The 14,774-nt window shown below is 43.7% G+C and overlaps 1 protein-coding gene across 2 annotated transcripts in view; it reads left to right on the top strand.

Annotated features, from left to right (window-relative positions):
- Window positions 1-14,774, top strand: part of COL4A5 (collagen type IV alpha 5 chain) — a 143,705-nt gene that overhangs the window by 61,073 nt on the left and 67,858 nt on the right. The window contains exons 4-14 of one of the 2 annotated variants that reach the window (XM_079961595.1): window positions 1,309-1,353; window positions 3,292-3,336; window positions 3,458-3,520; window positions 5,463-5,516; window positions 7,428-7,454; window positions 9,917-9,997; window positions 12,173-12,235; window positions 13,384-13,419; window positions 13,527-13,568; window positions 13,679-13,771; window positions 14,622-14,675. In XM_079961595.1, coding sequence (XP_079817721.1) covers window positions 1,309-1,353; window positions 3,292-3,336; window positions 3,458-3,520; window positions 5,463-5,516; window positions 7,428-7,454; window positions 9,917-9,997; window positions 12,173-12,235; window positions 13,384-13,419; window positions 13,527-13,568; window positions 13,679-13,771; window positions 14,622-14,675 — 603 coding nt within the window. Of the gene's footprint in view, window positions 1-1,308; window positions 1,354-3,000; window positions 3,020-3,291; window positions 3,337-3,457; window positions 3,521-5,462; window positions 5,517-7,427; window positions 7,455-9,916; window positions 9,998-12,172; window positions 12,236-13,383; window positions 13,420-13,526; window positions 13,569-13,678; window positions 13,772-14,621; window positions 14,676-14,774 lie in introns of those variants that run through there. The other variant, XM_079961596.1, reaches the window with a different exon arrangement.

Here is a 14,774-nt window from a genome sequence, read left to right as displayed (position 1 = left end):
ATGATCTGGGACAGGCAGTCATGATTAAAGCCCCCATCCCACGCCCAAGTGCATCATCTAAAGCTGCAAGGACTTTCTTCTAGGGTTTCAAGCAGTGGTCATTTAGTTGGGGAAAACGCAAATATGTTTCTTGAATTATCTGAAGAGCTGTTCACTCAGTTGTGAGAGTCTAGTGGTGGAAGTGTCTCCTTGGGGTTCAGTGGATGAGATGCAGGCTCCAGTGTCAAGAGCTCCACATAGAAAGCACTGGGGCATGGAGCTATCTCCTTCTTGGGGGATACTGGTGCATGAGGACACTGTATCCCAGGATTCCAGGGCCATGACTAGTCTGATTTGATCACATAAAATAAAAATGTCCACATCACATCACTGGTGCCTAAGAAGCCTCATCCTAAATTTACTTTAGGGGCCACCTTATCCCTCATATACCCAGTAGATCATTGGTTTCTGCAGGACAGCTTTTCTTCCACATCCCAAAAATGTCAGACACTTGTGCTGTAGTAACTCGGAGCAGAGCTTTCTGTTTTGTTGCTCCTGTTCTGTGGAACAGCTTCTACCTGAGATACTATAGGCCCCTACTATCTGCACTTTTTGTGGAGAATTGAAGGCATTTTTGTTTTGAGAAGGTTTTCCAGCTGGGTGAAAAGATCTCTTATTTTGTAAACCTGACTTTTTATCCTCCCTTAAAAAAGAAGAAACTGTTTTTATGATATGTCTGCAAATTGCCTTGGTTGAACCTTGTATGTAAAAGGCAATTCAGGAATTAATTAAGCATAAATCCATTTGCTTGGGAACTTTCTGGATTTCTGTGTTTACATGCTTTTATTGTATTGGAAGTTGATTCTGACCATTTACATGGGAGTAAGATCCTTTGGCTTCAGTAGGATTTTCTTGCAAGTAAGTATGCTGACCTGAGACTTAAGAGCACCTTCGTTTCTCTGGAATGGGGTGAGGAACTTTTGGCTCTCCACATGTTGCTGAAGTACAAGCAAGCATGGCCAATGGCCAGGAATGAGGGGGGCTGTTGTTCAGCAACATCTGGAGGGCCAAAGGTTCCCCATGCCTGATCTAGGATTTTCATAATGAACCTAGAAAAACTTCTGTGTGATTTGGGGGTGGGGCATGGAATTGAAATTTCCTGTTATGCAGCCAAGCTGTCTGAAATAATGCAAAAAGCATGAGCGTTGTCTTTGTAATTAAGGCTAAATGAAAAAGTGGATTTCAATGTCTGTCTTTGAATTCATGTTAACTCATTGCTCACTTTTCTCCTCCTCTTCTTTTCCCTGCCCCATGTTTTTCTTTTTCCAGGGGGATGATGGATTCCCAGGGCCACCTGGACCCAAAGGAATTAGAGTAAGTGATGTTTTAATTTTCTGAAATGCAGTTACTGGGGGGGTGGAGAGCGGCAACAGGACGAGAGCAAAATAAGCAGTGGAGGCAAATGGGGTGCTGCCCCACTGACCACAGTCCACCCCCACCTAAGAACCATCTTACTGCATGCCAGTGTAAGTGGCTGTCAGCTTCCTCCTCCTAAGTGTTGATCCTTTAAGAACTCAGCAGGATGGGAGAAGGATGGGAACAAAACAGAAATTAGTCTGTCATTGGCTGCTTTGCAAGTCATTGGCTTGGGCTCCACCCACCGTTGGTCTCTCTGCCTTCTGCCCCACCAACCCCAGTGGGTACCAAACACCACTGAAAGTAAGTGGTGTATTTTTGAGGCAATATGTGCCACGCTTTAAGCAAAACACAACAGCCAAAGCAATACTGTAGAGATGAGGAACCTTTAGCACTCTAGATGTCTGTCCCCCCCCCCCAATCCCTGTTCATTGGCTGTGCTGACTGGGGCTGATGGGACTTGGAGTCCAGCAACATCTGGAGGGTAAAAGCTTCCCCACACCTGTTGTAATGTGTGTCTCTGAATTTTGCTAAGAGCAGGTGACTGGCAGAGGCTCACCAGTGCCTTGGGGGTTCTTTGCAAACTTTTTATATTACAGGTACATTTCCCTACCCCACCCTGCATTTCCATAATACACATGTGTGCCCCTGGCATGTTTCTTATGGGTACATGCACCAGGCAGCAAGAATTCTCTTCTACACCATTGCTAGCTCCACATAGGGCCTTGGGTACAATTCATTTAGTGGAGCCACTCCATGAATGGGCCTACATGTTGTCAATGCAATTCATCCCTTTGGAACATAGAATGCTGCCTTGTAAAAGGTCAGACCATTGCGTTCAGTTAACTCAGTACAGTGGTACCTTGGGTTACAGACGCTTCAGGTTACAGACTCCGCTAACCCAGAAACAGTGCTTCAGGTTAAGAACTTTGCTTCAGGATGAGAACAGAAATCGTGCAGCAGCAGCGGGAGGCCCCATTAGCTAAAGTGGTACCTCAGGTTAAGAACGGTATCAGGTTAAGAACGGCCCTCCGGAACGAATTAAGTTCTTAACCTGAGGTACCACTGTATTGTGGAGTATGGTGGTTAATGGGTTAACCTTCCGAGTGTCCTGTACCTGGGAGGGGCATCTATGGGAAGTTACGTAATTCCTTTGTCTGTGAAGTTAGTTTCACTTTTGCTCCGAGAGCGAGAGAAAGAGCAAGGATGTGTTCCAGCTCTGATGGAATTATTGCTATATTTTCTTGTAAATAAACACTGTTAGATAGAAGCACAGTGTTTGGACCTTTCTTTATTCTTCTTCTCACACGAAGGCAGTATTGTCTACTCCAGGGTTCCTACACTTGGGTCCTCAGCTGTTGATCACAACTCCCATCCTCCCTAGCTAGCAGAACCAGTGGTCAGGGATGATGGAAACTGTAGTCCGAAAGCAGCTGGAGACCCAAGTTTGAGAAACCCTGGTCTACACTGATTGGCGGTGGCTCTCCAGGGTTTCAGGCAGAGAGTCTTCCCCAGCCCTACCTGGAGATGCCAGGGATAACTGTGGACCTTTTGTATGCAAAGTAGATGCTCTGCCACTCTGCTGCAGCCCTTCCCCAGCCCATGAAGCTACCCAGAGCACCAGGTAAGTAGAGGGTGCTCCTTGTTCCCTGTTGAAGAGGCTCTAGAGGTGGGGGACCTGGTGCTCTCTGGATGTTGCCGGACTACAATTCCCATCATCACACACCATGGGCCATGCTGGCTCAGACTGTTGGGAGTGGCTCCCCACCTCAACACACCAAACTAGCAATGCTTGTGCCTTGCACACTTCCAGTTGTGGCTGATAACTCTTTTTGAAACTAACAGTTCCTTCATCCCTTTTATCTAAACATGAGTGTGGTTGTTTCTCATCTTCAGGGTCCTCCAGGTCTACCAGGCTTTCCGGGAACACCAGGACTTCCTGTAAGTAAGCTTTGCTTACAGCAATACTGAAATAACAATGGCAGAATTCGCTGTTTTGTTCTGGAGCGTACACACTGTGTTGCTTGAATGTGATTATGCTTCTTTTCTTTCCACTTTGCAGGGGCTACCAGGTCAGGATGGGGCTCCAGGACCTCCAGGTATCCCAGGATGCAATGGAACAAAGGTGGGACTGGTTCTGATGGAAATGTATAGCTCTGCTGCACTCTCATCATCCCTGAACATTGGCCATGCTGGCTGGGGCTGATGGGAGTTGGAGTCTAATAACATATGGAGAACATTATGTTGGCTACCCCTGAGCTATATGTTTTCCATTCAGATATCTTATTTTTATTTATTTATAGCATTTGTGTCTCCTGCTTTCCAGCCAAATAGGTTCCTTGAATGGCTTACAAGCAGTCAGTTCAAACAAGGCAGTCTCTGCCCACAGGCTTACATTCTAAAACAAAAACATGACACACAAGGAAAAAGGGTCAGGGAGGGAAGAGGTAAAAATCAGACACTGGCACCAGTTCTTAAAAAGTTCTTATAATGACCGGGTGGTACTGTCTAGGGCTAGTAGGTGCCTGAAGGAACTGGGCTTTCCTGTGAAGATTGAAGGCTACAATACTGAGCAGTAGGCATTAGGAGAGCACACTCATTTTCTGTGCCTTTGTCAGCATTGCAGATATAACTGCAAAATTAAAATAATTTGTGTGTGTTTGTGAGACAGAGGATATTTGGGGCTGGGTGTTCACCAGTACTGTATGTGGATGACACCCACCTCTACCCCTCCTTCAAATCAGAACCTGTGAAGGTCCTGTGTGAGTGTCCAGAGGTGTTTGGAGGATGGATGGCAGCCAACAGATTGAGGTTGAATCCTGACAAGACAGAAGTACTGGTTTTGGGTGGGTGGGTTTGGGGGACTCCCTGGTCTAGAATGGGGTAACTGTGCCCCTGAAGGACCAGCTGCGCAACCTGGGAGTCATTTTGGACTCAAAGCTGTCCTTGGAGGCGCAGGTCAATTCTGCATCCAGGGCAGCTGTCTACCAGCTCCATCTGGTACGCAGGCTGAGACCTACTTACGCACTGTCTTGCCAGAGTGGTACATGCTCTGTTATCTCCTCCTTGAATTACTGCAGTTTGCTCTACATGGGGCTACCTTTGAAGGTGACTAGGAAACTACAACTAATCCAGAATGCGGCAGCTAGACTGGTGACTGGGAGTGGCTACCGAGACCATATAACAATAGTCCTAAAGGATGTTCATTGGCTCCCAGTGCACAATTCAAAGTGCTGGTGATGACCTTTAAAGCTCTAAACGGCCTTGGCCCAGTATACCTGAAGGAGCGTCTCCACCCCCATCATTCAGTGCAGACACTGGGGTCCTCCTCCAAGGGTCTTCTGCTAGTTCCCTCACTATGAGAAATGAGGTTACAAGGAAGCAGGCAGAGGGCCTTTTCGGTAGTGGCGCCTGCCCTGTGGAATGCCCTCCCATCAGATGTCAAGGAAATAAACAACTATCTGACTTTTAGACGACATCTGAAGGCAGCCCTGTTTAGGGAAGTTTTTAATGTTTGATGTTTTATCATGTTTTTACTATTCTGCTGGGAGCAACCCACAGTGGCTGAGGAAACCCAGCCATATGGGTGGAATATAAATAAAATGTTGTTGTTGTTGTTAATTTTGTGGGCCCTTGCATAAAATAAATCCCTCCAAGACTGCAAAGCTGCTTTTCCAAGCTGGATAGGTGCCCTGAACAGAAACATTGCAGTGGAAATATACTGCAAAATTTTGTTATAGGGCCCACACATGTGTGTGTGTCCACATCAGTATCGGTGTCCCAGCTGCATGGAAAGTGCATCAGTCTATCATGGTCTTATGCAATTTTCCTCCTTCCTTGGAGTGTCAGTCTTTTTCACATATATTAAATAAAAGTGATGCAATAAGAGAATATTGAGTATATTGGGGGGGGTCCTTCCTCATGTTTAAAAAGATCTGCTATAACCCCTCTTATAGCAGGGGCTGCAACACACCTGTCTCCTTTGCTCTTTCGTTTTATAGCAGCATGCATTTGGGCTTCCTGCTGTATTTGGTGATGCATTCAAGTCTTTGTTCTGTCCTCTGCAGGGAGAACGTGGCTACCCTGGCAGTCCAGGTTTCCCAGGTTTACAAGGCCCCCCTGTAAGTACAAGAAACTTCCTCCTGTAATTGCTATATGTGGTTGATTTTCAGCTGCTGTTTGAGGCTTTGAGGGGACTGTTTGACTGAGCTGGTTTGCACATAACACTAAGCCAAACTATGACTTTACAAATATGCAGGCTCCTGGAGAGGAGAGTGTGGCCAGTTTGCTGTTCCTGCAGTCCTGCTTTTCCTGCACATCTGTGACCTAAGCCATGATTTGGCTTAGGGTGTTGTCTGAACCAGTACTCGTGGCTTGTCTTATAGAATGAACTCATAAATAAGGTTTGTTGTTGGGTTTATAGCTCATTATTTGTCTGGAGGAGGCAAACCATGAACCTGGATTTGGATGACACACTAAGGCAAACCATAGCTCTCAGCAGCACAGCCGCAGAAGGATGAGAGGAGGGGTGCACCAACTGTAATCTCCTACCTTTCCACAAACCTTTGTGCACTTAAGTTCACACTAAACCATGGTTTGGCATAGGATGTCACCCAAACTTAGCTCACTGTATTTTGCTTCTGTGCTGTGTTTCTATGGATATTTTATTGTGAGCCTTAGGCTACAACCCTGTGTCCACTTTCCAGGGAGTAAGCCCCATTGAACTCAGAGGAACTAATTGTGTAACTTATTTTTTTAAATTTTAAGTAAGCCCATCATGTGACATATCATATTAAAGCCCTTGAAGTTCTGAAGAGATTTGTGTTTTTAGTTTTGACATATCTCAATACTGGGCTGAGCTTCAAAGATTTTTGTGTAGTCCGGCAAGGCCAAAATTGTCATTTTATTTTTTGAAATTTCAAACCCTCATAACTCAAAAACAGGATGAGATGAAAAATTAAAATTTTAGATTTAAACTTAGTTTTGATCATTCAACAAGTGTACAAAATATTAAGAAAATTGGATGGCATGAGGTAAAAAAGTTGGATCACTTGATATGGAATGACCCTTAGACCTGTGAAAGAAAGGCACAGTAGATCTCTCCACAAGTTTCTATGAGTTTGAGGTGGCCTTCTCCATTGATCTTCATGGCACACAAATGAAATAAATCTGTTGATTAGAGCATGGCGCTGACAACGCCAAGGCTGCAGGTTCAATCCTTGTATGGGAGAGCTGCATATTCCTGCATTGTAGGGGGTTGGACTAGATTATGCTCAAGATCCCTTCCAACTCTACCATTCTATGATAAAAAAAATATGGAGGGTTTGCTTAATCTCTGGCTGCTTTTGCTTTGCAGGTTAACTTTTCAGCCAGGGCAACAGACCAACCTTGTGCACAGTCCTGTGGTAGTCCTGTAGCAGTGCGCCAATGTTTGGCAGTTTCTGAGCAAGCTGCCACCAAAAGAAACATTAACCGTTTTTATAACATAGTTGTTCATTCGACACATCTATAATTCCTAGCAAGGCTAAGTTTGTTCAGTTGTCAATTGTCATATTACAGATTGTTTCGATTTCTTTAAAGACAGCTGTACAAAACTTGTGCACCACGAGTTAGTGTTAACTCTACTTAGTCTGTTTTTATTGGATGATTGCACTGATGGTGGTAGTGTATTGTTTTGTTATGAGTGTTTTATATATTAAAACTTCAGCATCCAGCTCAGGGCAGAGAGACCTATCTTTGAATTGTGCTCTTGTCCCACATAGTTTTGAGCCCTAAGAGTTGATAAAAAGAAACTCCGTTTATGCTACAAGTGACTTATTAGAGGCAAACTCTCAAGGCTCCTTGAATCATGGTTTTCTTCTAATCTAAAGAGTACCTTTGACAGTATTCAAGTGTTTGACTCCACCTGTTGTATGTTTGAGTGAACTGCAATTTGAAGCAAGGAAGAAACTGCATTTGCTATCTAATAGAAGATTCATAATTCTTTTCTTCTACTCCCCCCCCCGCCCCGCTTTTTTTTTTTTTTGCTGCAGGGTCCCCCTGGCCTAATAGGGATGAAGGTAAGTTGCCATTTGAATGCACTGCTGATTCTCAAGCGTTCAACAATAACATTTGGTCTAATTATGCATTTTATTGGCAGCTAGCAACTTTGAGAACTCATTCTTGTGGTTGAAAATGGGGGGGGGGGGAATGGGGCAAGGGAGATTGGCATGTCAGCATTGGGGGAAGTTCTTTCATTTACAGTGAGTGCCACCAGTAGGTACATCTCAGAAGTGCACCAGAAAATTTAAGATATAAGGCTACAATTAAGATGATGCCGCAGCACTCTTTATTGAATTTATGGGGTGACCACAGTTTTGTTCAAAAGAGCTTATAACACGGGTGTTGGGCCACAACAATGATTTTTATAGTGCAAAATTACCACAGAACCTGAACTTAAAAATAAAATAAAATAAATTCCTTCCAGTAGCACCTTAAAGACCAACTAGGTTAGTTCTTGGTATGAGCTTTTCCGCGTATCTGAAGAAGTGTGCATGCACACGAAAGTTCATACCAAGAACTAACTTAGTTGGTCTTTAAGGTGCTACTGGAAGGAATTTTTTTATTTTGTTTTGACTATGGCAGACCAACACGGCTACCTATCTGTAACTGAACTTAAAAAGGTAAAGGTAAAAGGGCCCCGGACCATTAGGTCCAGTCATGAACGACTCTGGGGTTGCGGCGCTCATCTCGTTTTATTGGCCGAGGGAGCCGGCGTACAGCTTCTGGGTCATGTGGCCAGCATGACTAAGCCGCTTAAGCCGCTTCTGGCGAACCAGAGCAGCACACAGAAATGCCGTTTACCTTCCTGCCGGAGTAGTACCTATTTATCTACTTGCACTTTGACGTGCTTTTGAACTGCTAGGTTGGCAGGAGCAGGGACTTAGCAAAGGGAGCTCACCCCGTCGCAGGGATTCGAACCGCCGACCTTCTGATTGGCAAGTCCTAGGCTCTATGGTTTAACCCACAGCGCCACCCGCATCCCATAACCTGAACTTAGCATTGCACAAAAGAATGTGTAACCAACATGGCCAGTGCTCAGTGATGGAGGGAGATGCGGTGCAAAACTCACGGATTGGGGAATAATATTGGGGAAGGCTGTTTAGTTTGATGGGAATGAGCCACAGCAAGCCTTAGCCTCTTGCAAGGAGGATTTGGGAAGCTTTTGCTTCTGGTTGTGATAAACTGCAACTTTACAAAAGCTAAGAAAATGAATTTCAGTAGGGACAAATGTAAGGTTCTTCACTTAGGCAGGAAGAACCAGATGCACAAATATCAGGTGATGGACACCTGGCTTACCAGCAGTACATGTGAAAAGGATCTAGGGGTCTTGGTGGACCACAAGTTTAACATGAGTCAACAGTGTGAATCACTGTGTGATGCAGCAGCAAAAAAAGCTAACACTATCCTAGGCTGCATCAAGAGAATTATATAGTGTCCAGCTCAAGGGAAGTAATAGCAGCATTCTATTCTGCCTTGGTCAGACCACACCTGGAATTCTGTGTCTAGTTCTGAGCACCACAACTTAAGGGTGTTGACAAGCTGGAGCATGTGCAAAGAAGGGCAACCAAGATGATCAAGAGCCTGGAAAGCAAGCTTTATGAGGAACAGTTGAAGGAGCTGGAGATGTTTAGCCTCGAAAAGAGGAGAGTGAGAGGAGATATGATAGCCAAATTCAAATATCTCAAGGGCTGTCACATGGAAGAGGGAACAAACATGGGTTTTTCCCTTCTCTGGAGGGCAGGACTCGAACCAATAGCTCAAGTTACAAGAAAGGAGATTCTGACTAGGAGGTCAGGAAGAGCTTTTGGACAGTGGAACAATCTCCCTCAGGAGGTTGTGGACTCTCCTTCATTGGAGGTTTTTAAGCAGAGGTTGGATATCCATCTGCCATGGGTGCTTTAGCTGACATTCCTGCATCACGGGGTTGGACTAGATGACCCTTGGAGTCCCTTCCAACTCTACAACTCTCTACAATTCTATATCATCTGAATTGGACAAATTGTGGTTGATCTTCATTATGATTTGTTTGTAACAAGCCAACTTCAATCTATGATTTTTGATGGTGGCTTGTTTCAGCAAACCATAGTTACGACTGACCACAATTTGGGATTCAAATGTACGGTAACTAAACCGTCTCTTCCATGTGACAGCAGCAGAGTAGGAGATGCGAGGGAAGAGGGTGCAAGCCTGAAGCTTGCTTCAGCTTGTTTTTGTCATACTGAACTATGGTTTAGCCACAACTTTTGAACACAACCCCTGTATACTTCAAATCATTGGTCAGAAAAATATTATGAATGAGTTCCCACAGGGAAATTTCTAAGTTAAAAAAAAATGGTAGGAAGGTTTCTTTTGCACAGTTAAGCTCCTATAAGAAAGAAATTGTCACTTCGAGACATAAATGTTTCTGATCTAGCTCTTTTATAATATGTTCGAGTATTCCTTTCTTACTCCAAATTTCTTTCTTTTTTTTTCCTTTTAGGGGGAGCCAGGTGAGATACTGACATCTTTGCAACCAGGACAAAAGGGTGATCAAGGATTTCCAGGACTACCAGGACTACCAGTAAGTTGATGAAGATGTCACTTTATGATGTCTTGCCTGTGTAAAAAAAAAAAAAAAAAAAAAAAAGTAAGCGCCACAGCATTAATTGCATTTATGACAGTGTTAGTAATAAGTGCTGAATATTCAGAGCAATAAATACAGGCATAGGTTTTGTGTGTACTTTTGTGTGAACTTTTTGGGTACACATAATAAACAAATTGAAATAATAACAGGCTTCAAACTACCATTAAACTCATTATTTTTAAAAAATATTTTTTTATTAAGTACAAATTAGAAAACATACATATTTACAACAAAAGAAAATACAAAAGAAAAAGAAAATACATAAACTCATTAATTGAATTGTTTGGTTATTTTTTATCTAATGATAACAAAATGATAGTACATCTTTTAACTTCAGCACAGATGATTGGTGGCTGTGGGAGAATCTCTGCAATTGCAGATAGGCTTATAAGAGTTGGGAGTTGGGACATAGTTTACACGGTTAAATTAACTAACATGGCAATGATCAGAAAGGGTAGACAACTGAGCAATGTCTTTATAGCAAAATACAGTATGTTATGTACTGGACTAACAAAGTTATAGAAAAATATATACTAGTTGTACATTATTCATTTATTGCAATTTATACTGTTCCATTTTACTTTGTAATATGTTTATGGTGTGTTAAAATTAACTGGGGACTGTTTTGAATGTAAAACCAAACTTTATGGGTCCCCAGATTCACATTTTTATATTACGTACTGTTTTGGAATCTGCTTTCAAGCTGCAGTTGTGTAAAGGAGCCGCCAGGTGGCAGCTGGGAGCTACAGAAAGTCATCCATAGGGCTGTTTAACCAGAAAATCAGGCTCTTATTTAGATCAAAGTGTGTGTTGTAAGTGTGTTTATTGCCAAACTGGGGCTGTGCTGCAAACACTGTTGAGTTCATGGGCAGAAGAGAATGCATGTTCAGAAATGGAGTTCACAGGTTTCTGTTCGGAAACGATGAAATCCAGGAAGTTGGTTCCAAAAGAAAAAACAGCTTTGTTTGCAGTTTGTCCTAACAATTGCCTCACTGTTTCGTCCTGCTATCTGATTCTCTCACAGTTCCACAGTTTTGTGCCCAGCATCAGTACAAGCACATCAGGAAGCTCTGTTTGTCTCCCAGATCAGCGGCTTATTTTTAGTGGGTCTATTATTTGAATTGAGCAGCGGTCAAAACACCAGTGCAATTCGTTCGTTCCATTGATTTGTTTCTGTGTGAGCTGAAGACATCAAAGCCTTTCTAAACCTCTCCTCTCCAGTGTGAACAGCAATGTGGTACAGTGATTAGAGTGTTGGGCATTGACACCGGGAGGCCAGGATTCAAATCCACACTCATTCATGAAGTTTACTGGGTGACATTGAGCCATTCATTATCCCTCAGCCTAACCACCTTACAAGGTTGTGTTGAGGATAAACTTGGGAGGGGAAGAAGTGCTTACACCACCCAAAGCTCTTTGGAGAGAGAGAAAAAAAGGGGGGGATATAAGGCAGTAAAATATGTAACAGGACTGGGCGATACTTTGTCCACAACCAGTTTGAAGTCCATATCATGATATTGGGTTTCATAATTTTTGACCCCGCAATATATTGTGAATCATGATGTGTGTGCTATGCAAAAATCATGATGCAGGAAAAACTGTGGAGCCACCCAATGCTTCTACATACCTCCATCCTTATTTCAGACATCATGATATATCGATATATTGCGACATTTAGCTGGTGAAAACCAGATATCCCCTTGCCCTAATAAATAATAATAAATAAACCAGAGGCTCCCCTCCCTGAGGAGTGTGCTCTATGCCACCCTCTCCCTGCTACGCAATAGAAACGCAGACAAATGAGGAGCAAGCAGCTGAGGTTCCTAAGGGGAGAGCTCTGATGGAGCCATTATCACTGGTCACAATGGAAGAGAGGGAATTGTAAACACTGTTTTCTGAAATGCAAGTGAGAGATAGCTGCAGAAGTACATAGCAAGGGTAGGCAGCTCTCCAGAAGTTGATGGGACTTCAACTCCTGACCATTGGCTGTGCTCGCTGGGACTGGTGGGAATTGGATTTGGAAGGCAACAAGTCTCTGGCACCTGCCCTGGAGTTTGCTGTGGGTTTCCTCTTGCCCACAGTTTGACTCTTTATTTTCTTCTCTTGTTCCAGGGCCCCGCAGGTCCCACTGGAGCACAGGGCCCTATTGGTCCTCCTGGGCCCCCAGGTTTGCTGGTACGTTTCCTTGATGACCTCCATCTGGCTTGCAGAATGAGTAGATGGTGAAAGAAAAGTGCTTGTAGCTGCCCAACTTGCGGTTTCAGAAGTGCTGGGGGCAAACAGGTTGCCCAGGTCTATGGCCTATGCCCCTTTCTCTTGTCCTGGTCATCACGACAGGTCCATGTTTGCATCAGGGTGAACTGTAACAATTTCCTAGGGAGCAGGGATTTATATCAAAGGTCCAATGTATGGAGTTTTGCATGTGAAAGAACCATACCTTTGACCCGACCCATATGGCTCCCTTATGCACATATCCCTGGAGATGTCTGGGGATCATATTTGCAGAAAAATAGCTCCCACACTGTTATGTTATATGAGTATAATAAATACAGAATTTAGAATCCCACTTGCCTTCTTCCGAAACAGGCTAACCTTTCTCATATGCACATCACTTGCAAAGCATTATAGTCTAGGGATCAAATATCAGTGGCACAATTCAAACCATGTTCTAAACTATGGTTGAAGGATTGCTTGAACCAGGCCACTGAGATTTGATCTCTAGACAACTATGTTTCCTTTGCGGTGTATATATGTGATCAGGAGCAAGCTGTGGGCTCATGTTGCTCCCTTCCCAGATGTGGCTTGACTTTGAGTTTCTTGTTTAGTGCAAACCACAGTTTACCATGATATATGAATTAGCCAACTATAGTTCATGCTCACTCTCCAAACAGGAATGGGAAATGACACCTAAAAGTAGGTTTCAAATTGAAGTTTGGAAAGCAAGTGCAGTGTGGTGATTTGGATAACTTGCCAGCAATATCTCTTCCTGTTTTCCCTTGTGGTGGGGAAAACTGGGGAGATAAGTGGGTGTAATAAGTCCACCCCCTTCCCAAATGTTGCCTGTGAGCGGATGCAGCCCTCTCCTGGAGTACCCCTTTCTCTTCCATTACAATTAAGTATATTCCAAGTGATAAACCTGGGGTGGAGTTTTTCTTTTCTCCCCTTCCCCTGATTTATTTATTTGTCACTATAAAAGAAAGGAAAGAAACAATAAATAGCAACAACAGAGCCAATGCTCTGTTTCTCAGAAGGCCAGCATGGATTTATCTTGTGGGATTACAGAAGTAGTCCTGGAGATTGACTGCCGTGTTTGTCATTTTCAGGGTCCTCCCGGCCCCCCAGGACTACCGGGTCCCAAGGTATAGTATATTTTAACAGTGTTTGTCCTTGTTTGGTTGTTTGCATTCAGTCTCATGTACTTAGGGTTTGTCGTCGTCTTCTTCTTATCATTTCAAATTCCTTTTAGGGCAACATGGGCTTGAACTTCCAAGGGCCAAAAGGAGAAAAGGTAAGTGTGGGGCATGGAAGTGGAGATTTGATTCTGCTCATTCTTGGTACTGCTTCTATGAAAGTGGCCTAATGATGTTAACGTGCCTTGTTGTCTCCTGTGGGAATTAGGGTGAGCAGGGACTCCAAGGACCCCCGGGACCCCCAGGACAGCTTGGCGAACAGAAAAGAACAAATGATGTAGAGTTTCAGAAAGGTGATCAGGTAAGTGAGAGGAAGATGGTTCCACAGGCATTCTTCCTTCAGCCAACCTTCATGGGTTGCTCTGGTTTGCATCAGTGGGTCACACTGTACCACACTCCCCCATCCCATCTGGCCCATTGTCTGGAGGAGAGTGTTAATGCCCCTGCCTTCGCTGCCTGCCCCATTCGCTTGCACTTCCTCCAAACATACTTTGTGCAGCCCAAAATGCAGGCTTGACCACCTACTAACTCCTGTGATCTCTGCATCTGCAGCAAATCTGCATCTCTTGCCTGCAGCACCAGCTACAAAGCAGAGGCGGGGCTGCTGCTACAATTGTTTTAACTGTTTTTAATTTTTTAAAATTTGGGTGGGGTTTTTGCTTGCTTCTGCTGTTGACTTCTGCTGAGTGAGGGGAGAGGTGTATATGGAAAGAGGGACACAGCCTGCCTCACATAGCAGATGCCTCTAAATTCTGCTGGAACATAATAAGACAATCAATCTAGCAGGATGCTCATAATTCAGCAGCGCAAATTATAACATGAGATAAAGAGGAGGAGAGAGGAAAATTTAGAACAAGAATACACAGACAGGTTGGGAATAGAGGGGAAACCAGGGATAGGAGTGGAAGGGAAATATATGAAAATAAGTTTTCTTTCTTTTTTTCTTTTCTTATCAATTTTTTTTTTTTTATGCAACAGATGTCGTACTAATGTTAATATACCAATGAAGAACTGTAATAGAAAAGCAAATGAAAACAAATAAATCCTGCTGGGGCATTGTACCTTAGATGTGAGCGAAATATTAAGTCCTCAAGGGCAGTGATGTATTTTCAACTATGTCGTCTTTCTCTCTCTTCCCCCATGCTTGACAGGGCGTTCCAGGTGACCGAGGCCCCACAGGTCCCCCTGGGTTTCCAGGTCCTCCTGTAAGTCAGTTCCTTTCTGAGTCATCTTTGAAATCATAGCAAAGTGCACTAAACATCTTTGTTGTCATGGGTGCTGAAGCTGTGCTTCCTTTTTTCCAG

Source organism: Podarcis cretensis (assembly GCF_951804945.1).
Source record: "Podarcis cretensis genome assembly, chromosome: Z".
Lineage (NCBI taxonomy): Eukaryota > Metazoa > Chordata > Lepidosauria > Squamata > Lacertidae > Podarcis > Podarcis cretensis.
The sequence above is the reverse complement of the archived record's forward strand: the minus strand, read 5'-3'. Positions and strand labels throughout refer to the sequence as shown.